The 26,460-nt window shown below is 44.1% G+C and overlaps 1 protein-coding gene across 2 annotated transcripts in view; it reads left to right on the top strand.

The window, feature by feature from the left end:
* The window catches only part of LOC147010086 (peripheral myelin protein 22-like), a 17,052-nt gene extending 13,724 nt beyond the window's left edge, over positions 1-3,328 (top strand). For both annotated transcript variants that reach the window (XM_085861630.1, XM_085861629.1), the window contains exon 5: positions 2,217-3,328. In XM_085861630.1, the coding sequence (XP_085717756.1) occupies positions 2,217-2,365 (149 nt within the window). In that variant the 3' untranslated portion in view covers positions 2,366-3,328. The remainder of the gene's footprint in view (positions 1-2,216) is intronic.
* The last annotated feature ends 23,132 nt before the right edge of the window (positions 3,329-26,460 follow it).

The following is a 26,460-nucleotide window of genomic DNA, read 5'->3' as shown; positions in this document are numbered from 1 at the left end:
ACCTTTATTTCATGATAGACAACACATTGTTTAGTTTTTTTTCATTTACATGAAATCAGCAGTACAAAATTTGCATGAAAGTTTTCTTTTGGCGGTGGATAGTAGACTGCTGCCTCGATCATTCCCTCAAAGACAGACATGACCTCATTTTCTCAGTGATAATGAAAATGTACCCTTCCTTCGTCAAAAGGTCCCTTTATTTCATGATAGTAGGCATGTTCAGTCTTCAAATGTACACCAGAGGCCTGAAAGCTTGAGACCGATATGGAGCAAACAAAATGACAGCAATTTGATTTATTGAGGAATGAATTGTGGGTGGCGTCATGCCAGCGAAGCTTCCACCTGGACAGACAGACGGACAGACAGAGAATGTATATATATATATATTTATTTATATATATATATATATATGTATATATATATATATATATATATATATATATATATATATATATATATATATATATATATATATATATATATATATATATATATATATATATATATATATATATATATATATATATATATATATATATATGTAGAGCCTGGTGTTGGCGCAGTGGTTAGGGCAGCGGCTTGGGATCCAAGAGGTCCTGAGTTCAAGCCCCGTTGGGCCACTGATTTAATACACCAGGGGGTTGACTCAGCCTGTCATCCTTCCGAGGTCGGTGAAATGAGTACCAGTATACTGGGCCGGTGTATACCCCGGTTAAAATAGGTGTACCATGTCCCTGTGTCGTAAGAGGCGACCAGGGTTGCGTCAGGAAGGGCATCCGGCGTAAAACATGTGCCAAATCACTATGCGGATCATACAGATGATCCGCTGTGGCGACCCCTAACGGGAGCAGCCGAAAGAAGAAGAAGATATATATATATATATATATATATATATATATATATATATATATATATATATATATATATATATATATACATATGTACTGTTTTCACATATTCCCAAATTACCTTTTAATTTCTTGACATCAAACTCCATCAATAACTTCAGAGATGATTTGCTGAAATGATTCTGAACTTGTAGCCTTGTTTTCAAGCTCTTGTATTCACCTTATCCCCAAGCTTGGTAACATTTGCAACTGCATTAATTCCTACTTCATAATCAAAAATATTATTTTAATATAAACAGCATTAGACCCAAAAACTGAATCCTGGTAGACCCCACGATTTACTAACTATCAGCCCATCTTCTACTACTTTGTGTTTCATGTCTTTTCAGCCACTTTGTATGTAAAGTCGAGGCTCATTGAAGACCATGGGTATTAGAGAGTAGAAGGCAAGGCACTGGCAGTGTGGCAGTGGGCATCATGTGGATGTAGCATGGATAGAACTGAACATGAGGAGAGAGAGAGAGAGAAGAGTGAAGGAAACATAGCAATCCACAATTACATGGGGAGATGGGGAAGGGGGGATTTTTCTTGTAGATCGCAGTCTCACAATCCATCCTTAGTTAAATGAGCATTAAAAGATAATAGGTAGGGAGGGAAGGTGTCCTAAATTGGTTGCGTACCGTCAACCTGAAGCCCCATAGGGAAGAGAGGGATTGAACAGACTGTGGTTCCAAAGTGGGAGGTAAAAGAGGACCAAAGGAGTGAAGGTGAGCAGTTAGTCTGAATTTTGAGAGTTACACAAGGATGGATGAAAGAGCAGAGGGAACAACACCAGAGTCATGGGAGAAAACAGAGGCTGCCAACCTGTCTGCCAATGTCTTTTCAGAGGCTGCCAACCTGTCTGCCAATGGGACAGTCGCAAACCGTGTGCTTCGACTTATTTGTGGGAGATGTCAATTATGTTAGTAACTTCGGATTGCAAAGCAGAAAAGAGGCAGGTGCAAAGCAGGGAGAGCAGCATTCCACTAAGCTATGGAGAAAGACCTTGTTGCCTGCATTTCAGCCATCCAGCTATCCTTCCCACAATGCTACTAGCTAACAACCTCTTATATGATGCCTTATCAAAATAAGTGTTTTGAAAATCTAGATATACTAAGTTTGCCACAAAATTATGCAACCATCCAGTTACCCTCATAAACAACTACAAAACAAACAACTTGTTTGTTCGGCTCATGTTGATCACTGTTGTTCAATTTTCACTTGATGTGACGATAGAAGGAATTCAAACGTAACGATTTTGGAATGTGGATTATCTAGTTTTATAAGAATGTTGGAAAGGTTTCATTCCTTCAAATTTTCTTTCCACAGGCCTTTGCGTAATGGTTGCAGCATCCATGTACACGGCTCGGTTTTCAAAGACACCTTTGAAATGGGGTTACAGCTTCATCCTTGCTTGGTGTGCATTCCCTCTTACCCTCTTTACGGGAATCCTGTACTTCATCATGAAGAAAAAGTAAAATCTTCTGCTGCTACAGACCTGAGAACCAGAAAAAACATCCGTGGGTTCATTCGATATTTTTCACACTTTGGTAGCGATGGATTTCATGTCGGTTACCTGGTTCCTATGACGTACCATGCGGTAGCCAAGGACACCATTTTAAAGTGCCCCATTTTTCTTTTTTAAACCTTTCCTTTTTCAGATCTTATAAAATATTCCATTATACTCCTATGTTGTTTTTACATGTTCCTATTCTTATTCTTCTTCCTTGAAACTATTGGTTTTAACCCTGTGTTCTTTATGCAAGGGACTGAGCTTTAAACCTCTTCCAACATGGTTGCCTTGAAACAGCATGGAAATATTGTGAAAAACTTAGGTAAAGTTTGATTCGTGAAACTTTTAAAACTTTAAAGTCTATTATTTGCATCCCCGTTTTATATAGAGTTCTGTACTTGCTTCATGAGTAATTCATGGACAAGTTGGAATTGAATTGAGACTCTCCAAGGAGACCCAATTTTTTTTTTTGTCTTTAAGTCATTAAGTGGGTTTCCCTTCAAAAGCCGTTCCGTCCCGGAGAGCGCAGAGCTGGACCCGACCCTCTGTTAGCTCAGCCCATTGTCACGTCACAGCACTGTGCCAGCTGTCCAACAGCTGTATATACATGTACATAGGCATACGTAGCGAAGCATGTTACTCGCAGACCGGGAAAGGAAGCTCAATCGTGTTGCAACATCGAGGGAAATTTGTAGTAGGCTCAAGCTTTGTGTTTATCCCACTATTCTTGCAATTCGTTTTTTCGCTTGGGAGAAGTTACTTGTACCCGAGAAGGTGCCTTATTGCGTTTTGTTTTTGCCTTTTGTTTAAAGTCTAACACTTCTTTTTTTTGTGAACTAAATAATGTAGACATTTTAAGTATATGAAAGAGATTTGGCTTGTGAAATGATTGTAAATCAAGTATACAATAAAAGCAGTAGGAAATAAACTTTGACTTGTCTTTACTATGGGAAGACCCTTCAATACGTCGTGCACACACCACACACACACACACACACACACACACACACACACACACACACACACACACACACACACACACACACACACACACACCACACACACACACACCTCAGGGAAACATGAACAAAAGAGGTAGTGACTGAGTGTCGAAGAGGAATGATGACATACAGGTCGTGGACAAAAAAATGGAAATATTTTGGGAAATGAGGGATACCAAGTATATTGAAAGCAACAGCTTCCACACAGGTGTGGCCCATGTGTTAATTTAGCAAATAATATTCCAGCATGCTTTGGGTCATTTGTAAAAATGTTGTACAGCCCTGGCTGCCAAAGATTATGGCTGGCATAGCTGCAAGAGACCTCAGTGACTTTGAAAGAGGGGTGGTTATTGGGGTGCATTTGGCAGGAGCTTCAGTGACAAAGACAGCTCAGCTTGCTGATAAATGTTTCATGAGTAATGGTGTCAAAGGTGATGTCAGCACAGAACTCCGAGGGAAAGACATCATCAGCAAAAAGTGGGCAGAAACGCAAACTCCAGGGTCATGATATCCATGCATTAATTTGAAGTGCAAGGCAAAGCAAGTGAGCAACTGCAGACCTGTAAAATTGAACCTGGGGTATGAGCAGCCAGCTTCATCTAAAAAGGTCTGCCGAGAACTGCACAAAGCAGGATACCATAGTTGGGTTGCAGTGCACAAAGTGCTCATCACACCTGGCAAAGCCCAGGCAATGGGCTATCGAGCAGTGGAGAAATGTGATAGAAACACATGAATCATCCTTCACCATGTTCTCAACAAACAGTCGAGTGCACGTATGGCGCCAACTTAAAGAACTCTACAACCCTAAGTGCTTGGTTATAACAGTGAAGGGTTCTGGTGATTCTGTAATGTTGCGGTTGCATTTTTCTGGCATAGATTGGGTGCAGTCATTCTCTGAGTAGGCAAGATTAATGCCAATCACTACTTAAAGGAACTGAGTGATCATCTTCACCCCATGTTGCAGCACTTCTTTCCTGCCAGGAGGAGTGTCTTCCAGGGTGGCAATTTCCATATCCACAGAGAACGTGTGGTCACACAATGGTTTGATGAGCATGACTGATATTAACCATATGTCAAGGCCTTCTCAAGCAACAGATGTGAATCCAATCAAGCATTTATGAGATATTCTGGTATGATACCCGAGACAGTGTTTTCCACTTCTATCAAACGGGGTGTGAGTTGATTGACTTTCTCATGGAATAGTTGTGCCGCATTCCCCCTGCGAGAATTCCAGATGCTGATGGACTCTATGCCACTGTGCATACAGGCCGGACTGGCCGCATGTGGTGGCCCAATGCCCTTTTAAATAACCTTACATGAGTATTTCCATTTTTAGCTCACCTGGAGTTTAGTCAGATGAGCTTAAGCAATCGAGCAGTGTCCACCGGTGAGTGAGTGAGTCAGTCAGTAAGTCACTCAGTGAGTCAGTGAGTTCGGGAACACTTCAGTCATTATCGCTTGAACCAAAGACACAATTTTGATGAAGCGAGTGCATGAGTGGAGTTCTGTGTGAGGGAGGCGATCAGAGAGAATGGCGCACATCTGAAAAGAGAACGGGGAGGCACATCATTGCAGGAGGAGAGAGAGAGACACATTTGGAGATGAAGGCTCGAAGCGGGACGGAAGTGAGAGAGGCAGGATTGGCGGTCGAAAGAGCAGAGGCATTACGGCTGGCTTTCCTTCGACGCATGAAGAAGATTGCACGATTCTTGTGTTCGTGCTGAGGCGAGTTTGCCTGCATGTGGGACCAGTGCCAAAGTCTCGTGTCGAGCCATCGGGGGAAAGAGACGGTGCCATTCTGCAAAGCAGAAGATCGACGTCGGTGAGGCTGTCGGTGAGGACGATCGACGAAGAGGATGCACGGTGGTAGACAGCAGCTCGACGCCATTTTTGGGCGTGTACTCCAGCGCAGTGACGGAGCAGTTTGGTGACCTTCAAGTTACTGAGACTCTCCTGGACCTGAAGCGAAGTGCCAGAATAAAGGAGGGATTTTTCTTTATTTTATCCATCCCCCTTGTTGGGTGGTCACTAGACTACCGTTATTCTCAGGTTTTCTGTCTGTCTGTATGTATGTAATGGACAGCTCTGGAGGCCAGAGGAGTCAACCGATTTTGATGAAACTTGACTGGTAGGTTCATACCAGGATCTAGTTCTACGCTTTTGAGCACCGTTGCTATAGACACCACCGTTGCCTAACAACGGGACTTTGAAATTTTTGGGAAATCGTTTAAAAAAATTTTCCCGAAAATCAAAAATCAACTTCCAGGCTTTTATGCGCACTATAATCAACCTCTTTGTCAAAAATTTTCAGCCCGATCCGTCAAAAAACCGTATGACTAGTATGCAATTATATAGCGACCACCCATGTTGCCTACCGGTTTGTCTGTATTTAAGTCTGTGTGGAGGTGCCTCAAAATTAGATTTAGGTGACCTCACGTCTTGATTTGTTCCATTATGACTTGATTTTCTGTTTAATAAATTATTATTTATTTGAGATGCTGGTGTCCGTGTATCTGTAGCGGGTTCGAGAGTAAAACACCTGTGCTGTACTCCCGTCCTGGTGAAACACCGAGCTGGTTCTTTCCCATGCCTGCCACGATCTCCAAGAGTCTCGGCTGGAAGCCTCCAAGGGGGAACTGTTTGGCCATCCATCCAGGTAGGGGCTAACCCACCGAACTACAACAATATGTTCCTTGTAGCGTTACGTCTAGTGTGTCGAAGATCAGGAATGGGTGGAGCTGAAGTAGTCCCGCTTCTGAGAGATAGGAAATGCTGCACCTCTCAGAGAAGGGGTTTCAGTGGTACGTGTCGTACTCGCTGGAAAACCAGCACCGGGTTGCCCGATGGGTCCTGGATAGTGAGGGCCCCTAACTGTGGTGCCGCCAAGATTTGCCATCATAGTTACAGTGTCGGGGGGGGGGGGGTTTGACCCTTAATACTTCATTACCTGTGAAGGGGGGAGCATGAAACGCAGTAGACGGAGCCAGTCGCAGAAGTACTGCAGTAGACACAGTAGACGAATCACCCCGCCTGCGAAACACCAGGATGACAGTTAATAGACAGGTCTGGATTTGAACCCAGGACTGAGATTCAAACCCAGGACAGAGAGCTCAGAGGCGAGTGTGCATGTACCTCTCAGGCATCCTGCTCGCCCATAAAGTGAACGATATTATGAGATGCTAACTCACCTGGTGGCATGCTAACGCTGTCCCAGTTCCTTTGTGGCCGCACAATAAGCTAGAAAAAGAGCAATCAGAGATTGCAGACCCTCGCCAGTACTTGTTTTGTACGGTGTTTGTGCACCGATGTGTTACGTAATTAATAATGTTACGTTTGTGCACAAGCAGTTCATTGGGTGAGTCCGGCAGCTCCTTCGGTGACTTCATCGACCAGGGTGTGCGGGTCTGCGCCGCGTGACAATGTTTGTTGCTTGATGGGATTCGTACTCGAGGTCTGCGCTGCTTGATGCAGATGTTGATCGATTGTATTTCGTGGTTCTATAATGTGGGTTTTGTAATGTTGTGTGTGATGCTGAGTGTCATGTTTGAGTATGTTATGTTTGAGTCTCCCAGGGGTCTCCGGAAACCGTAACATGATGAATAATCACGTACAACACAATCTCGCATGCAATCATACACAGTGTGTGTGTGTGTGTGTGTGTGTGTGTGTGTGTGTGTGTATGTGTGTGTGTGTGTGTGTGTGTGTGTGTGTGTGTATGTGTGTGTGTGTGTGTGTGTATGTGTGTGCGTGCGTGTGTGTGCATCCCATCTGCCACCACCGGTCATCATCTCCACATGTGGGCCCGAAGACTGAACGGAGCCTTCCCTGGTCTCGAAGTACCCGTCCCCAATACAGCAAGGAACCACGACTCATGGACTAAGCCGTCTCCCCATTTGTGCTACCTTTCCCCCTCCACCTCCGGAGCTTCACCTGATCCTACCCAGGGACACCCTCACTTGCCTGGACACGGTTCGCCACTGCCACTGACTGCAATTTCCACATGTGGTCCCACTGAAGCTCAGTGTGCTTGGTGTTGGCTCAATGGTTAGGGTGGTGGGCTTGGGATCTTTGGATCCTGAGTTCAAATCCTGCTCGGCTGTTGAATTAATACCAGATGGGGTTGACTCTGCCCATCATCCTTCCGAGGTCGTCAAAACGAGTGCCGGCATGCTGGTATACTGTGTCGGAGTGGTGACCTATCCCAGTATTGTACCCAATAGCCAAGTAGACTGCTTAGGCAGCACCAACACTCTGCACAGAGTATGGTCTTGATGGATGGATGGAAGCTCGGTCCCATCTGTCTCTCATGTGGGAAGGAGTCGGAAAAGGGAGTCATCCTCGGCGGTAGGGAGTCTACAAAGCACACCAAGCTGTATGGCCAGGCCGCGTCCCACGCACATCTAGATCATCGTGATACCGGGCGCAACGTCCACGGCCCTTGGTTCCATCAAAGCCACCATAACTGCTGACTTAGGCCACATCATAAACTTATGTGGAGTGGTGAAACACTATGTGCTACATGCACCATCCTCTGTCCTACCAAGGCCACAGCCTTTGTTGCGGTCTTCACTCGCATCGAAGTGTGTGTGCGTGTGTGTGTGTGTGTGTGTGTGTGTGTGTGTGTGTGTGTGTGTGTGTGTGTGTGTGTGTGTGTGTGTGTGTGTGTGTGTGTGTGTAGCCATATTAGCATTTAGAGTGGCAATGATAAAAAACAGCCTTTGTGTTCGGTCCAGAATCGATTTCTTATCAACACTTTACATTGCTCGTGGAACTGCTGCTCACAATGAGATTCAAATTATTTAATAGAAATAGTCCTCGAGATGTTTACCTCGATCTCTCATCAATTTTTTTTGTCTTTTCTTCAAAGTTCTGGAAATTAAAGATTTCAAAAAGCATCCTCCTCTCTGTGTGCACTTGTTTGGGCAAATAACTCAATGATGAAAACTCGTCTCTGAGCTGGAGCTCCAGTCCTGAGAAATCTCCTCTGATTCTCTCATGGGATCTGCTCAGAGATGATGTGACTCGATGCAACATCTGGCCGCAGGTAGCAGCACTTTCTGGAGGTGCAGTTGTTCCGCTAATTATACAGTGCCCCTTGTGAGACAGAGTACGGGTTTATGGAATTTGTTCAGGGCGCCGACAGTAGCTCACCTCCTCTTTGCGAAGGGCACCGTGGGATCTTTAAAGTACACCAATAATGTCAGAAGATGGACATCCAACTTAACGTCTATCCGAGGGATGCACGCATTGATGGTGAAGCACCAGGAGGGCAGTTTATAGCTGCGTCGTAATTCGAAGCCAGAATACACAGCCCGTAAGGTGAGCGTGCGTCCGTCTGAGCTCGGTGATGAGTTGTGAAGTCTTTGAATGTTCCTCCCATCATTTTAATCCAGAAGAAGAGGCTGCTAAAAGTATTCTTGAGGATGTTATTGCTCAGGTGATGATTATTTTACACAAAATCATCCGTTGCGTTGGATCTCAACAGGTGGCGCTGAAACACAATCGCAGGTATCTGAATTTAAGCGTCGAGAAGATTAGCTTCACGCGCTATAATAACCAAACGAATGTGCTTTTCATTCCAATGACTACCAAGTCCTTCCAGGAAGCAATTTTAGATTACTAGTACGTGCCCATAGTGTGCCCGTACGTGCGTGGCCGTAAGTGCGTGACTGTACGTGCACACCCCCCCCCCAAAAAAAAAACTTTCAAACAACCACACAACCGTTCCTTCGCTCTCTTAAACGACGACTGGATTGGGGTATTGTGTTTATCCATAAATGCACGTAAGAAATCGAGAAATTATTAGAATACACTAAGTCATCACTATCCGGAAGTCTGTATGTTGTAACCCGTAATGGGGAATGCGGCTGAGGTTCTCTTCCCCATCGGCCACGCCTACGCAGCAACGTGTCCTGTCATTAGTTAGTAAATAAATGGCCGCAGCAACGTGTCTTGTCATTGGTTGGTAAATAAATGGCCATAACTTGGGAAGCACTTGTCCGATTAATATCAAACCTTGAAAAGGCACATCCTCAGGTCCCCAGCAATTTTCCTGGCAAGTTTCAATTAGATCGGACCAGGTGTTGTCGAGAAACAGCGGTCACACACATACACACACACACACACACACACACACACACACACACACACACACACACACACACTGCTGGAATTATAGATAGATAACATAAAAGGTGGGAGATATTTGGAAAATTAATACAGTTGTAAGTTTGAGCTGTAAACCGAGGTTTGCAGAACTGTGTGACATCATACATGCTCTGTGACGTCAATCTGATGATGCAGATGCAATTTGCATTGACTGCTTAACTCATTGTCAGCTGAGGATGCGGCTGTGCCGCTGATGCACTTCCCCCTGGAGGTTAGAGCTGGAATTTGTTCGTGGTGCCAGCAATAGCTCGCCCATTCTTCACAACAAGGACACCAAGGGATCTTTAACATCTACCAACTAATACTGGCGGAAGGGACATCCAGTTTAACATCCATCCGAGGGACGGCGCACACATTGAATGATGTGTCACCCTGCCTCTGAAACACCAGGATGGCAGGTTGTAGCTGTGCTAAGATTCAAACCCAAGCTCGACGGCTTAGAGGTGAGTGTGCATACCTCTAGGCCATCCTGCGTGTCTGCTGCAAGGGTTTGTTAAACCAGGCAGGGACATTAAGCAAAACAGGTCATGGTGATGTGTCCACAAATTGCGCCTGAAGCTTTAAATATGAAGGCAATCACTCATCTGGCAACTAGCCATTACATATGACCAATATGGATGTCTAGGAAGCATCGAATGGAAGTGCCTCTTGCTTAACAGAGATGCAAAATGTCAAGTGTTGTATGTTATATGTACGACAACACAACAGGTAATCAAATATTTCCAAGTTCATCAGAAGGAGGGATGGGGGGGACATCTTGAAATGGTGATGGGCCGCCATCACGAAAGAAATGGAGGATCAGTAAGATTGGGTGGGTTCAGTCGGAGGTAATCATTCCACAGACATGAACATCAACAAAAAAAAGAAGGAACAGAGGAATGTCGACGAATTGAGATTTTGATAGGTCAACGAAGAAGGGGTCACTGAGAGCTGCAAGTGGTCTTATGGGGCTGATGAGAAGCGGAGGGGTGATTGGGCATGCCACCTGAAACCAGATGACGGGCAGTTGAGCATTACGAGGCCACCGACGTGTTTGTGCTGAAACAGGAATCTGCCTCCAGGGTTAAAAAGAAGAGAGCAAGCAGGTCATTATCTGCACGTAACTGCTGTTCTGGTTCGACCAGATTCACACATTTTTTGGCCAAATGATAGTAAATGATTCTTGCACCTCTTGTATGAGCCTCGCTCTTGTCAAGAAAAAGAAAAAGGTGTAACTTAGCCTTTAGGTCAGGCGGAAGCAACGTATGGAAGTGTAAATCGCTTTGAGCAGAGAACGGAAGGAGATGTTGCTGAGAAACAATCTGCATACAATCAAGAAACAATCTGCATACACAGATAAAAATGTATTGTTCAAAACCTGAAACTGAATATATACCCACACAATGTCGAGGCTTGTAGAAGAGCGAACACACACAACAAATAATAAGAGGAGCAGGAGACAAGAGGGGTGTGAGGAGGAAGCACAAACCAGTGGGGGAAAAGAGACATGAGGATATCTGTGGAAGGAAGAGGGATGGGGCGGGGTACACGGGGTAAGCAAGATGGACACTACAGGGACTTTCCAGGAAAGAAAGCAGGGAATATGAAGGATGCGTGTTTAGGGTGGATTAACGGGGGTAGAAAAGGTCATGATTTTGGATAGGTGAAGATATGAGATGGTGGTGAACAGCTGTTTTGAAGACCTCGAGGGAAGAGTGGGATTGAAGATTGTGTGGGAGTTTGTTACGAAGGTCGGGAAAAAGAGGAATGAAAGAAAGAAGGTGAGCAGTGATTCTTGATTTTGGTAGTTTTACAAGAAGGGGGTTGCTGGTGGACCTTGAGCGCCCTGTGGAAATATAGGGTGGGGGGCGGGATCAGAAAGAGCAGGAGGGTGAGGCCAGAGAAGAGATGGTAGAAGACAGAAACACCATTGACCTGACTGCAATAAGAGAGTGAGACCCAAAGACTCAGCCTCATCGTGGGAGATACCAATGATCCTAAATACCTTAGTTTCCACAACGTGAAGCCGAGAAAAGTGAGAGGCAGGAGCACCAGCAAGGAGGAGAGGGCAGTACTCCATCAGGCTGTGGATGAAAGCTTCGTACATGGTTAGGAGCTCAGGTGTGCCAAGGAAGGACTTTGCACGATGAAGGATGCCCAGTCGGCGGCTGGCTTTGAAGGCCAGCTTGGAAATGTGGCTTTCCCCGGAAAGATCGTGGCAGATAGTATGGCCCCCAAAAGCTCGATTTTATACATATATAAGTGTGGAAACATGGCTAGAAGAGCAAGGGATGTGTCAATTTATTGATGTAATTCTCGCCACGTGGGTTTAGTTGATTAGGTGAGAGATGATTGGCTATTCCCTCCATTCACAGGTGAGAGATGTGGGTGAATCTTTATTATTTATATTTGACTGCTTTTGACGTTTGCACGTGGTACATGCGTGGGAGCCTCATTGGTATGCATTGCTGTCTACGCTGTCGCTGATGATTCGCCAATAAGCGTTGAAACCGGTCCGGCAGTTGCGGGGTGTGTCGCACTGGGATTCTCATCTGTGTAATATTTGTGAATGTCTTTATAGCTGTGGAGAAACTCTGGGAAGGGTTTGAAACAGCAAAGTGCTTACCTTGTGTAAGCCTAATGGTTTAATAAAGATTTACCATACAGGTGTGTGTGTTTTTGTGTTCTAATTATTTGAGCCACGAGTACGTGCCCATACATGCGTGGACGTATGTGGAAGAAAAACAAACTTTCAAACAGCGTGACAGAAACAACCACACAGGCCGTTCCTTCGCTCTCACGTGCCTGTACGTGCGTGGCCGTACGCGCGTGGCCGTACGTGCAACCCCCCCCCCCCCCCAAAAAAAAAACTTTCAAACAAACACACAGGCCGTTCCTTCGCTCTCGTAAAGAACGACTGGATTGGGGCATTGTGTTTATCTATAAATGCGCATAAGAAATCGAGAAATTATTAGAATAAAGTAAGTCATCACTATCCGGAAGTGGTGCGTGCCCGTACGGAATGTTCACATGCATTCCACGAATTATCGCTTTCATTGAAGTAACAACTGCTGTGATACTTCCACACAGAGTTAATTAAAATCCAAATTAAAATCAAATTTACCTCCCTGTCTTTGCTTGCCATGACATTCGCTGCCGTTGACCATTGCCACTCCAACGCCACGGTAACTAAATGGCGCCCTTTCCCCATCGGCCACGCCTTCGCAGCAATGTGTCTTGTCATTGGTTTGGTAAATAAATGGCTGCAGCAACGTGTCTTGTCATTGGTTTGGTAAATAAATGGCCATAACTTGGGAACCTCTTGTCCGATTAATATCAAACCTTGAAAAGGCACATACTCAGGTCCCCAGCAATATACCTGGCAAGTTTCAATTACATCGAACTAGTGGTTGGCGAGAAACAGCGGTCACAGACACACACCGACACACACACACACATACCGACACACACACACACACACACACACACACACACACACACACACACACACACACACACACACACACACACACACACACACACACACACACACACACACAGATTGCTGGCATTATAGATAGATGTGAGCGAAAAAAGTCAAATTCCAAATACAACTAACCTCCCCTTAAAATAAGACGAATGACCGTAATGTGGTCACAACTTCGGACAAAATCTGGTAACGGGCTGATTGGGAAACACATTTAATGCGCTATTGAAAGATCAGTTGACACCTCTCATCCATGTCAGCCTCCGCCATGGTTATATCAGAACAAGGTGATTTGTCACACGGTCACGGATTGTTCAACCCCAATAAAGGGCCATTCAAAAATTACATAACGCTATTTTTTTTTTTGTTTCGGGAGGCATATACGTGCATGCTGATGGGCTTGATTAAATCTCGCTAGTAATTTTTATTTGACATTGATTCGATTTTTCGGGGTCCCTCATCATGAGTAATCTTCGACCCAAACAAAGCCAATGAAAATCTGACGCAACATACTTGGGCACTTTATAATCAGCAGAGGCCGACTGGCCTGATGTCTTCCGTGTTGGGAAGTTGGGACCGTGTGACAAATCACCTTGCACCAGAAAAGCAAGATGGCAGCCATATGATTTTGTCTGGGTGCCATGGTGGGTGGAGTCAAGCATCAAATGTGGGTGGGGTCCAGCAGCTGCCTGACCAATGGGTGCACATTTCAAAAATCCACCCCCAACAAGAACAACACCATCGAAAGCAACGCTAACCGTGCAGAGCTCTTTTAGACTTGCGGCCGTGACACTACCAAAAATCCATGATCAGATCAGGCTAAGGCTGATGATATCATTGTAAGAAAAGGTTCATCAGGCGACACATCAGCTTATTTGCCACCCGAACTTACCCAATGTCTCTGTCCAATTCACAAAATGACTTTGACCCTATTCTTAGAAAAAATTATATGATTCTCGGGATCATGTTGACATGGTTGGTATTTGAAGACAAAAAGGAGATATTAACATATACAAGAGATTTGGGCACAGGAAGGCCATTTGGTTCATCCTGCTCATAGTCAGTGACAATGAGCAGTCCTGTGGTTATTTTGGGGGCCCAGGAGGCACAGAGTGCACTTGAAAATCAATTAAAATCTTCAGAATGGAATATTTTTGCATAAAATAATTTTACCAAAGCAGTGATTTTTCAATACCACTTGCATTTATTCCGACAAAGTTCTAATTCAGTAAACCTTCAAGGTTATTCTGGCCCAATCTCTCAATTTAGGCTTTCCTGTCCTATTTTTCATGTCGGCACCACCTGTTATCTTTCCTTTTTCTCAGCTCATGACCCACGGGGAGGCCTAATGTCATGGAAATCTGAATCTCCAGCACCAAATTACCTTTCCAAGTTGAAGGTCAGCCAGTTATTACAATCATGCATGTGTAATACGATATTGCATGTTGATCACAACCGAGTTTCAACAAATTCTGCTCATTTTTAGAGATCACGTGCTGCTTTACAGTACAAACATATCTCCATAGTCATCCACTCCAGACGGCTACTTTACACAGCAGATGCTGCTTTACAATGCATGTATATTTTCCACCAATCTATTAACATAGTTATCTACTTCTTATTCCGTTAGGCTGAGCAGAAGCTATCATCACAGTTTTAGTTTTAAATCCCATCGCCAGTTCAATGCCCTGCTGGAGAGAGAATTTAACTCCGAAGATGTCACCCTGAAACTGGTGTCAGGGATGGGATGTTATGATGTGCTCCATAGTTTGAGCAGCTTTTACACAGTCACAGCCAGGCAAGGTTTTGAGGTGCCTTTTGAGCATCATGTGGCCACATCGGCCATGCCCACTCCATATCCTGTTGAGGGTTGTCCACATGCTCCTCGGAATATTGAAACAAGGTTGTTGAATTGTTTGGTCGGGAACGATATGTTTGTTGGAAATTGTGTTTTCAGCACACGCTTCTCCAAGATTATTCGGTGTTGTGGAGTAGGAGGTGCTGAGCTCTTGACCAAAAAGGGTTTCGGGAAATCATGTGACGAGTTGGGACATCTTTCAGGTCTCTGTGGATAGGAAGATCTGAGTTATTGTTTATTCGGATTACCTCTCTGTGTGTTGCTGCGTCCCACTGGATGGAGTGGAAAGGGGGGAGGTGTTTAATGACTGGTAACCACTGAACTGGGGTTGATTTCAGAGTTCCACTGATTACACTCATTGCTGAATGAAGATGTGGCTTGAGGAGCACAGTATCCGGCTGTTGAGAAGGCCAGAGCTATGGTTGAAGTGTGAAGGATGGCAGCTTTTGCACCACAACTTGTGCCAACAAGCTTATGAATAACGTTTACTCACGTCTTTTCATGGCAGTCTTACAGAGGTGGTTGTGGTAAGTTTGGAGTCGTCAAAGGTCACTCTTAGGTCGGTGGTCGTTGGAGCATGGTGCACTTTATCTTCACACAGAAAGTGACGTTGAGGGTATTATGTGCCTTGCAATTATCAAGATGGAATGCAAAAACTATGGAGTTAGTTGGGTTCGGTAACAGTCTCCACTTGTGGAAGTATTCAGCCATTATTGATAGGTCAGACATCAGCATGGCTTGACATCCTGGAAAGACTTTGCCTGTGTAGTCTCAGGCAATATTAAATGTGAATTTGCGCAATGCCGTAGTGGGCATGTCGCTTGTGTAGATGTTAAAAAGCAATAGCATAAACACTCATTTCGGAGCCCGTTGTTAAGTGTTGGAGTACTGACTTTGTCTTTTAGATTGACCTTCATCCTTGTGTTGCTCAGTAACATCTGCAGCAAGTGAAGTAGTTTGGCGAATGCCAGCAGCAAGCACAGCTTGAACATCAGTCCATGATTCGACACAGTGTCATCGGCTGAAGAAACATCTATAAATGTGTCCCAGTCTTAAGATTGTAGTTAAAACCATCCTCTATGTTCGTATTGATTGCAAGGACTTGCTCACAGCAACTGTGTTGAGGTCTGAAGCCAGTGTGTTCTTGGGGAAGGAATGGATTGATGATTGGGCTCATTATTTGAAGGATGGTCCGCTCCAGAAGCTTTTAAGTTGTGCAAAACAGTGAAGCGGGCCTGTATCTCCGAGGGTCGAAGATTGGTTTTCCCAGTTTGGCAGGACTATCACCATTACCTCTCACCAATTTTGGGGAATGTGGCAAGTGTCCATCACAATTGAGAAGAGTGGGCCATAAGCCATTGTCTTGCCAGTGGGCCAAGTGATGGAGAAAGTCTGGTGGGATGCCATCTTCACTGGCAGCTTTGCCCTCATTTTTGGCTGCCAGCTCAGCAATCAGTTACTCAGGGAAAAAGTGGTTTGACAGTGGGTTCGAAAAAGTGGTTTGACAGTGGGTTTGAAAAAGTGGTTTGACAGTGGGTACGGTTTGACAGTGTGACAGTGGGTACACAAGATGAACATCCTGGGCTGACATCCAATCTGTCAGAGCTTCCCTATTATTGCCGTTTGTGTTGCCATCCCACTCCATGTGGTGGCTCTTCAAGTCTCCCCCGTATATGGTCAGATGTTGGGTCGGTGGAATAGCTGGGTTAGGCCATTCTTCGTTGTGGAGTTTGTAGATATTAATAACTGTCACCTTATGAATCTTAATAGTTGTTGTGGTGGTACCTCCGTGCTCCATGCTTGGGGTATTGATGGAGTTGATTTCCCCTCTGAAACACATTTACAGGACATTGTGCATAGTGGAGATTTGTGGCAAGCATATAGCCACAGATCTTGTCGTGGCATGCTTTGCTTGTCATTGTTGACATGTTTTTTTTACGCGAAGATATCAATGTCATTGGTTGTCAACATGTTTACCAGAAAGTCACATTTGGACCTCTGAGAGACCTTCAACATTCAGTTGACAGATCCCGTATTCCAGGGTCTAATTTTCTGGATGTTGAGCCATGAATTGGCCTCTTGAGATAGCTTCTATTTTGCTCCTTTGATCGAGAAGTCAGTAAATCGTCATTCGGTCACCATTTTGATGATATTAGTTGTGAATTCAGGAATCCACTTAACAGAGTGGGCCACGAGAAGGCTGTCATCCACCCCAGTCAGCCACTGGAAGAGGCTCAGTCTCTTGAACTTCTTGGCTGTGATCATCAGCCTATCCTGGGCTGACCATTTAGCAAATATCATCGCAAAAACCAGCATCAGATTGGGCATTTCCTGTCGTTTCAAATCTTTCCTTGAAAAATCAAAACTATACTCAGCTTATTAGACCTTTGACCAGAGCAATAATCAAGGTAGTGCTGCTCTCCCATCTGGATTGGGACCCCAGCATAACATCTCTCTCCTGCATTCTGTGGAATCGAAAGCTCTCAGCATTATTATTGGAATCTTCTGCAATTTGAGGCCGAAGCACATGTTCTGTGGCTTTCACATTGCAGGCACGTTGGTGGCCTCTTTCTTTCTTTCTTTTTTTGTGCTCCATTCCAGTCTATTTCTTTTGGCTCTCTCATCCCCTCGATTGTTCCCAACAATTCAATGCATGCATTTTCCCAAAATCCCCTTCCTGATTAAACTCCCAAAAGGCAGTCTGCATACACACCTCAACTAATTTGTGCCTCACTTCTTCCATCTTTGTAATAGCATTCCTATAGGACTGGTCTTGGCTTAACGGTTCAAGTGGATGGCTTAAGATCTTAGGGTCTTGAGTTTGAGCCCCTGTCTTGTTGTTGAAATAACACCAGGTAGGTTGACTCAGCCTGTCATTCTTCTGAGGTTGACAAAATGAGGACTAGCTTTCTGGTATCAATGGCACGGTCATGCTTCCAGAAAATGATGCAACCAGCAGCCTGCATATGAAACAACAACAATGGCATTCCTGAGCCTATTCTGTCCTATTCTATCCTGTTATTTACTATGGAAATAATTTTAAGCAGGTGGTGCACTGACATCATCCTGCATTCTTTCCCACAATCATTATTTCCCCATTCATCCTTCTGAACCCAACCCTCTTATTTGCAGGTTGCAATATTTCCTCTCCTTTTCTCTCCTCAATTCCTGTTCATTCTTTCCCTTGCTTATTGTCTCCAAATATTGCCTTGCTCTCGGCCCATTGCATTTTCATCCTCTTACCTTGCTCTTCAACGAGCCTTCATCTTGTCAGGGAATAATAATAAAAAAAAACATCAAATATGTACCAGCAGGTTGGAGAGGTTCATTTCTAGTTTACATCGGCTGTCCCAACACTTCTTATAGTTTGTGCATTGTCTCTTGTTGTCCTCATCCAGGTAATGGTGCATTAATATCTCATAATGTCATGTTGGGAATTTTGTCGGACAACCACACCTTGCTGTTGCCAGCCCGACGGGCAACCAAATTTGGTATATGCTGAAAAAAACCTTCCTTTTATTTATCCACACTGATGTCACTTCGATTTATCCACAGTGGTTTCGCAAAGGCTGCAACGATGCAAGTAACATAAGGACAGATTACGAAGAATAAAACATGTAAAGGGGATTTTGGAATTAGTGGTTTTAGACACAAATGTTGGAAGGAGAGACAGGCTTTCCATACAAATATTGACACATATTCTGTTTCAATTAATTAACGTCACTCTTATGCTGAACATAAACCATGGAAATAACTATTTACAAGTGACACATTCTTAACCTCTTCAAGTCATTCCCACAACTAATATATACTTATGTCGTGTGTATATATATATATATATATATATATATATATATATATATATATATATATATATATATATATATATATATATATATATATATATATATATATTGTTGCAGCCACGGGTACCGAGACACCAGCTTGTCACTCAGGGGGATTAATCCCCGGTTGTCCTCAGTAGAGCTGGACCTGGGGCCACCGCTCACAATTAACGTTGCGGTACGGTGGGTTGTTTTAAAACCACGAACACCACCCCGTTAACCACGAGTTCCAGTGTCCGCAGTCTAATTATTCTGTTTAACTGGAGGTCACGTGGTTACCTGAGCAGGGAGCTCGTCCTCGGCAAAGCACCAATGTTATCTGATTAGATTTTAATTTGGGCGACCGAGTGTTTTAACCGCTGGTTCGTGCCAACGATTTTTTTGGTCAAATCTGTGGTAATTACCTCCCAGTCTATCTCGGTTCGGACAATGCCAGACCAATGGAAAGAAAGGACAAACACGGACGGGTTGGAAATCGACAAATAATTTATTAATAATAAAATTAATAAATGGAAAGAACTTTTAATTTTCTGAGGTAAATAAAGAATAAATTTCAAAGCAAAATCAACCAAAATGCCAGAAAAGAGACAAAGAGCAGATGCTTATCGGAGGTTGACTTACTTACAGCTAAACACAGACAAGGGTATCCAACGGATCATTCGGGGGGGGGGGGAGAAGAATCGTCTCGCTCACCAGAAAGTAGTCAGTCGTCCGTGAAGTGAAAACGTCCTGACATGTGTGCGTGTGTGTCACTTCCATCACCAGCACCCAGCCTTGCCATGCACTCTCTCGCGAACAGCCTTGAACGCCAGTCGACGTCTGGGAAGGCACCGAGATCGTCTGTCGCGGGTTTTGACCCTGGTGCTGCGACACTGGGAGTTCCTCACACTTCACGAAACTGGTGACATCCAGTGACCCTCACGGTCCGTCGGTGTCGTCCCACGCCTCACTTGTTGGTGACCGACCCGTGCCTCACTCGTTGTTGGCGCTGCTCACACCCACACGCGCACTACACGCTCGCTTGCTCACTTGCGGACTTTCACGCTTCCTCCTCATTTTCCTCACTTCTCTCGCCCTTTTCCTCTCACTTCTCTCACCTCAGAACGGACCTCCAATTCGTTTTATATCTGCGGGCCGGCTCAGCGTGCGCAGTCCACCCCAAGCTCACCCCGCCCCACTTGCGCACGGTTACCATGACGACCCGTGCGCTCTCAAAAAAGGCGGGCATCGGCGCTCTCGAAATAACGTTACTGAGGAAAAATGAGGGCAAACTTCAGAGCTCGCGAAAGAAATGTGTGTAAACGTGTCTGTCGTTAAAAAAAAAATCCCCATAAGAGAAGGGATCTATCCTTTACCCTTCTCAACACATCACATTTAAAATCCCATTAGACATGGGGATGGGGCTAATCTGAACATGCATTTAAAGAAATAATTGTCTGAGGACCTGAATGTGTGGATGCATTCATCAGGCCGGATTGTGAAATCCGTAACAATTTATATTATATATATATATATATATATATATATATATATATATATATATATATATATATATATATATACATTTATGTACATATATATATATATATATATACATTTATGTACATATATATATATATATATATATATATATATATATATATATATATATATATATATATATAAATATATATATATAAATATATATATAAAAAATATATATATATATATATAAATATATATATATAAAAAAAAAATATATATATATATGTACATGCTTTTCGAAAAAAATAAGAAGAAGGCGCTTCCAACCAAAAGTAAAAAAACGAGATTGACTCCGCTAATTTGAGCAAAAAAGTGAAAGCAGGTCTCATGCAACGTTTCACCAACTTCAGCCGGCTGGTTGTGAAACGTCACCTCAGACCAGGTCTGCAATCACTTTTATTCTCAAATTAGCGGAGTCAATCTCGTTTTTTTACTTTTGGTTGGAAGCGCCTTTTTCTTCTGATTTAAAAATGTGTAATCCCAACTGCCAGAATCCTATAATATTGTTGTGGTTGACCAAATTCGCAAACCACCATTCAGGTCCCTTAGGTGAGATATCTCGGTAAGTATATGTGTAGTTAGGCCCAAACCCGTTGTCTAGAGGGAATAAATGTCATTCATGAGTGCTGCGACTCTGCAGGATAGCCGTTTTTCTTTTACTATCTTTATTTTGGACCAACCGCCATTATTACCACCACCAACCACGTCTCAACAGCCATCACAACAACAACCACCAACCACAACGCCGCTTCACCACAACCGCCACGACCTTTACCGTCACAACTCGCCACCATCGCATCACCGTCATCTCGCACCACTCGTGGGCACCGATGCTGGACTCGTGTAGAGCGCGCACCGAGCAGCGTGTTCAAAAGCATCGCGGACTTTCCGCAGAAAAACGGATCAAAAACGACTCACGCCCACTTTTGTTCCATCCAATCGGTGAGCGAGGAGCGATTTGGCCCCGCCTCCAGGGCGTTGGAGGGCGGTCGCTATATGCAAATTCATGGATCAAAAAGCATTCACGCCCACTTTTCCTCGGGCCAATGGGGAGCGAGGTGAAAGGTCGGAGGCAGAGGGTCAAAGATGAAGGAGCGAGGCCACGGGGGATATAAGGGGCCGCGTTCGTCAGTCGAGGGAGTTCAGTTCGCAGGAGGAAGAGTTGAGTTGGAAGCGGAGGAAGAGTTGAGTTGAAGCGTCAGTCCAGTGCAGTTGGGGGTTTGCGGAGTCGGAGTGAAGAGGACGGAGCTGTGGAGAGGCGGCGGCGGCGAAGGCGGACGAGGGGGTGCTCGCGTCGGATTCGAGGAACTGCGGAGGGAAAGGCCGGCGGCGCGACCGAGGTCGTGGTGGAGACGCTCGTCGCGGGACCCAAGATTTTTGTGAAATCCTCCTTTCCCCGAGCATCAGCAACCCCCTCCTGTTTCCCCCCGCGCTGAGATAGTGCGACAAAAGGGGGCCCCCTTCCCACCCCCTACCAGACACTGTCCGCGAGGCCCGCGGAGTTGAGGCACCACCGCCGCTCCGCGTCTCATCATCAGACGGGTAGGCCCGACACGGTCTCGGCCCCAGGCCCGCCTACCCCCTCATCCTGGAGGGTGGTTCTCTTTTCTTTTGCTTTGGGAATATGTGTTGTCGTGCCGTCTGTGAAGTAAAATTGTATAAGTGTTGCCGTGTGCTCGCGTAGTCGGTATTAGATCTGCATTGTCGCATTTGCTTTTTGTCTTCTTCTTTTCCATGTGCTTTTGGTGGAATTGTATATGTGTGCTTTCCGTTCATCGCGAAATAAATGTGCTTATTATTGAACTGTTTTCCCGCTTCGCTTCGTCATTTCTTTCATAGAATCCTCATCTTGCTTCACGTAAAGGGTTGGTCGTGGGTTAAGACGCCCGATAATAATTAATCGAACCGTCGAGGTCGACGAATAACACCGCTCGGTTATCCCGATAGTACGGAACGGGTCGCTTAAGTGGCCCGTGTCCGAAGTCGACCTGCGGCGAGGTGCGATCGCCCGGTCTACCCTCCGTGTGGGTACTTAGGTCGGTCGAATTTGGCGAGCAACCCTATCCCACGCGGGGGCCGATTGGCACGATCGCGGTGAGACCGAAAGGTCCACCCGTGACTGGTTCCCGGCGTTAGTCCGAGAGGGTCACGACTGGATTGTCCGTCCGGTGGGAGACGTGCCGCGATTCGAGTTACGTGGCCGTTCGCAAGCCGGCGGGCGCGAATCCGCAACAATATATATATATATATATATATATATATATATATATATATATATATATATATATATATATATATATATATATATATATATATATATATATATATATATATATATATATATATATATATATATATATATATATATATATATATATACCGGGCGTAGTGGCGTGCGCCTGTAATCTGGCAACACGGAGGACTGCTTTGGAGGATCGCTTGAGGACGGGAGCTCTGCTCTGCGCTGGGCCGCGCTATGAGAGGGTGTAGGGCAGCCCGGAATCATGGCGAAACTTGATTTTAATTTGGATTTTAATTAACTCTGTGTGTGTAAGTATCACAGCAGTTGTTACTTCAATGAAAGCGATAATTCGTGGAATGCATGTGAACATTCCGTACGGGCACGCACCACTTCCGGATAGTGATGACTTAATGTATTCTAATAATTTCTCGATTTGTTATGCGCATTTATAGATAAACACATTGCCCCAATCCAGTCATCGTTTACGAGAGTGAAGGAACGGTCTGTGTGGTTGTTGTTTCTGGCTCGCGGTTTGAAAGTTTTTTTTTCACGTACGGCCATGCACTAGTGTATATATATGCATATATGCATATATATATATATATATATATATATATATATATGCATATATGTGTATATATATATGCATATATGTATATATATATATGCATATATGTATATATATGCATATATGTATATATATATATATATATATATATATATATATATATATATATATATATATATTATCCCTGTGTCGTAAGAGGTGACCAGGGTTGCGTCAGGAAGGGCATCCGGCGTAAAACATGTGCCAAATCACTATGCGGATCATACGGATGATCCGCTGTGGCGACCCCTAACGGGAGCAGCCGAAAGAAGAAGATATATATATATATATATATATATATATATATATATATATATATATATATATATATATATATATATATGATTGACCCCTCCCACACTCCTCCAGCCCAAGTGGCTGCATAAAACAACCCAAGAAGACTTGCACAAGGTTAGTGCTAACGCTGTTTTGAACCCTTGGCAGAGTTCCTCAACAACTATAAAGACGTTCCCACAAAGTACACATATGAGAATCCCAATTTTGTACACCCCCTCAGCTACTGGACCAGTTTCATCACTTACTGGCGAATCATCAGCGATAGCGTAGACAGCAATGCACACCAATGAGGCTCCGAAGCATGTCCCATATGCAAACGTTAAAAGCGGTCAATATATAAATAAAGAAAGAGCCACCCACATCTCTCACCTGTGAATGGAGTCTTTATAGTTGTTGAGGAACTCTGGGAAGGGTTTGAAACAGCGTTAGCACTTAGCTTGTGTCGGCCTTCTTGGGTTGCTTTATGCAGCTACTTGGGCTGGAAGAGTGTGGGAGGGGTCAATCATATATATATATATATATATATATATATATATATATATATATATATATATATATATATATATATATATATATATATATATATATATATATATATATATATATATATGAGCATATACCCATGCTACGCACGGAGTTGAATGGGTTTCAAAAGGTCAATGAGGCATAATAGTTGATGTTATGGGAAGCTGGGGAGGATGTCATTAGGGATGTGATGCACTATGGTTACCTCTCCTTAGTTTTCTAAATGACCTCCCTGGAGATGACATTTTGGGTGAGTGTCTTATTGCTGAATAGTCCTTGTGAGGAATTATTGTCCACTTTGATAGATATATAGGAGTAACCCCTTGCACGTGAAAATGCAACATATAGTTGGCCATGGAGAACACGGGGGCTGGGAGGTATATTCTGAGTTTGTCAAATGTTTGCCCTGGGATTTGTTTATGTCATCAAGTATGCGAGTCTGACTGGAAATTGCATCCTCTCCAGTGTGACTGGAAGGTTGGCGTCTGATGGGGCAAGTTTAACATGATATAGGCTGAGCCCAAGACTTGAACAGGAGCAGTGGAGGGTGACCGAGAATCAGAATGAAAATTTCAATGAACGGCACTTTTTGGCGCACATCCGACAATCGAACACCGCTTGGATGTTTTAATTTGAAGATTACACACGCAAGACACAACACAGGTAAAGATGGCGGTTGATATTGACAATTGATGTAATGAACGGCAGTTGTTTGGGTGCATCCGACAATCGAACACTTCTTTAATTTGAACAGTTAACACGCACGCACTCAAGGTACAGAATCTATTGTCGGACATCCCGCCTTCGAAGAACAATGAAAAGAAGAGAATCTGGGCAATGAAGGGTTGACCTCATACCCGTTCCCTGGTTCCACCTACCTTCAGATTATAGCCTTTGACGTTATCTGGACGTCGGCCTATTGCAACTTATTTTCGGGTGTTTTTAATTTGTACGTTGGATTTCAGACACAAATTGACAGTCTCAGAGGGCGTGTTCAGTCCGGGAAAGAGCCAATCGGGGTACATCATGTTGGCAGAGCTCTGGCATTCATTGTTCCCCTCCTTTCACGCTGATTTTTAAAACATGACAACTATTGCTGATGTTCTGAGCTATACTATTTATTATCAGTTGTGTTTATGTTCAGTGTTTGATGCAATGAGTACACCCTTACTCGAGTTCATATTTTTTTGGATAGACGGCAGCACTTACCGGACAGCAGTTCAGCGATGGCGACTGAACGGGAATAAATGCGGCCATCGATGGGTTGAAAATCTTGTTGAAGTCATGTTGTCATCCAATTCCAGCTTATAAATGTAGTGCATCGTCTTCGTCACATTAAGAAACCCCAGTATATGGGAAATGAGCACATTCCTGCCAGCGGTTTCGGAGGAGAAACGTCAAAATATGCGCAGACGTTAACAGAAATAATATTTTTTTAAATAAATCTTTACTTTAAATACAATGTTTCTTGTTACATTTTTTTGTGTCAAATTCACCTTCTGAGGTAGTCAGCTTGTGCAGAAGAGGGTTTTAAATTGCTGACGCTGTTTTCTATGAGTGGCATTACGCCTCTCGGTGGTTACAGTCTGTCGACGACAGACATAATGACGTCAGCGAATGACCGATGATGTCATGACGGAATTACGCCTCTCAGCGGTGACGTCACACGTCGCCATGCAAACGAATGTAAAAATTAGAAAATCGCCCAAAATTCCCAAACCTGTCCGTCTGGCGCGATCTCACATAGCCCGTGCTGTTCATTAGACCACAGAGCACCCGCATGCCGAAAGTGGCGACAATCCGTTTGGCAGTTTTGGAGGAGATTCGTCAAATTGCACGCAGACGTTAACAGAAAATATATACATATATATATATATATATATATATATATATATATATATATATATATATATACACATACATACATACATACATACATACATACATACATACATACATACATAGACCCTGACATTTGTGTGGCATACATTCATGAGCACGAATGCATGATTACTTTTTCAAGATGCTTGCAAATATAAAAACAACAACAACAGCAGGTACTCTTTTCAATTTTTAGTCAAGATATGACGTAACATTTGATATGATGATGATCAGTTATAATCCAGTGAACTCCCTCGGTGAGAGTGCTGATGAGTCGGGCACCAAAGGGGACACAGGTGAGGGTACTGATGCTGTTGAGATGGAGGGACCGGAGCGGAAAAATGGGTGATCGATTGTTGTTTTGCTGAGTGCTGCAGGTTTCTGTGGAGCTCTTTTGTACTGCAGCAAAACATTATCCAACCCCCTCTTGAACTGGAGGTACCGCTCCACTACTGGGTCAGCATCTTGCAACCTGTCAGCTACTGCCCATATATCCTATAGCACCTCAGCCAGGAACTTGACGGTCAGGTTTGACCGAGCCACCTCTTCCTCCTCTTCACTGCACTCCTCGGAAACCGTGATGATGGCCTCCAACTCCATTTCCGGTCACCCAGGAACTTGACGGTCAGGTTTGACCGAGCCACCT

The sequence above is a fragment of the Eptatretus burgeri genome, chromosome 17 (genome assembly GCF_056783735.1).
Source record: "Eptatretus burgeri isolate ZD-2024b chromosome 17, Ebu_testis_v1, whole genome shotgun sequence".
NCBI lineage: Eukaryota > Metazoa > Chordata > Myxini > Myxiniformes > Myxinidae > Eptatretus > Eptatretus burgeri.
This window is presented reverse-complemented; position numbering and strand designations above follow the sequence as displayed.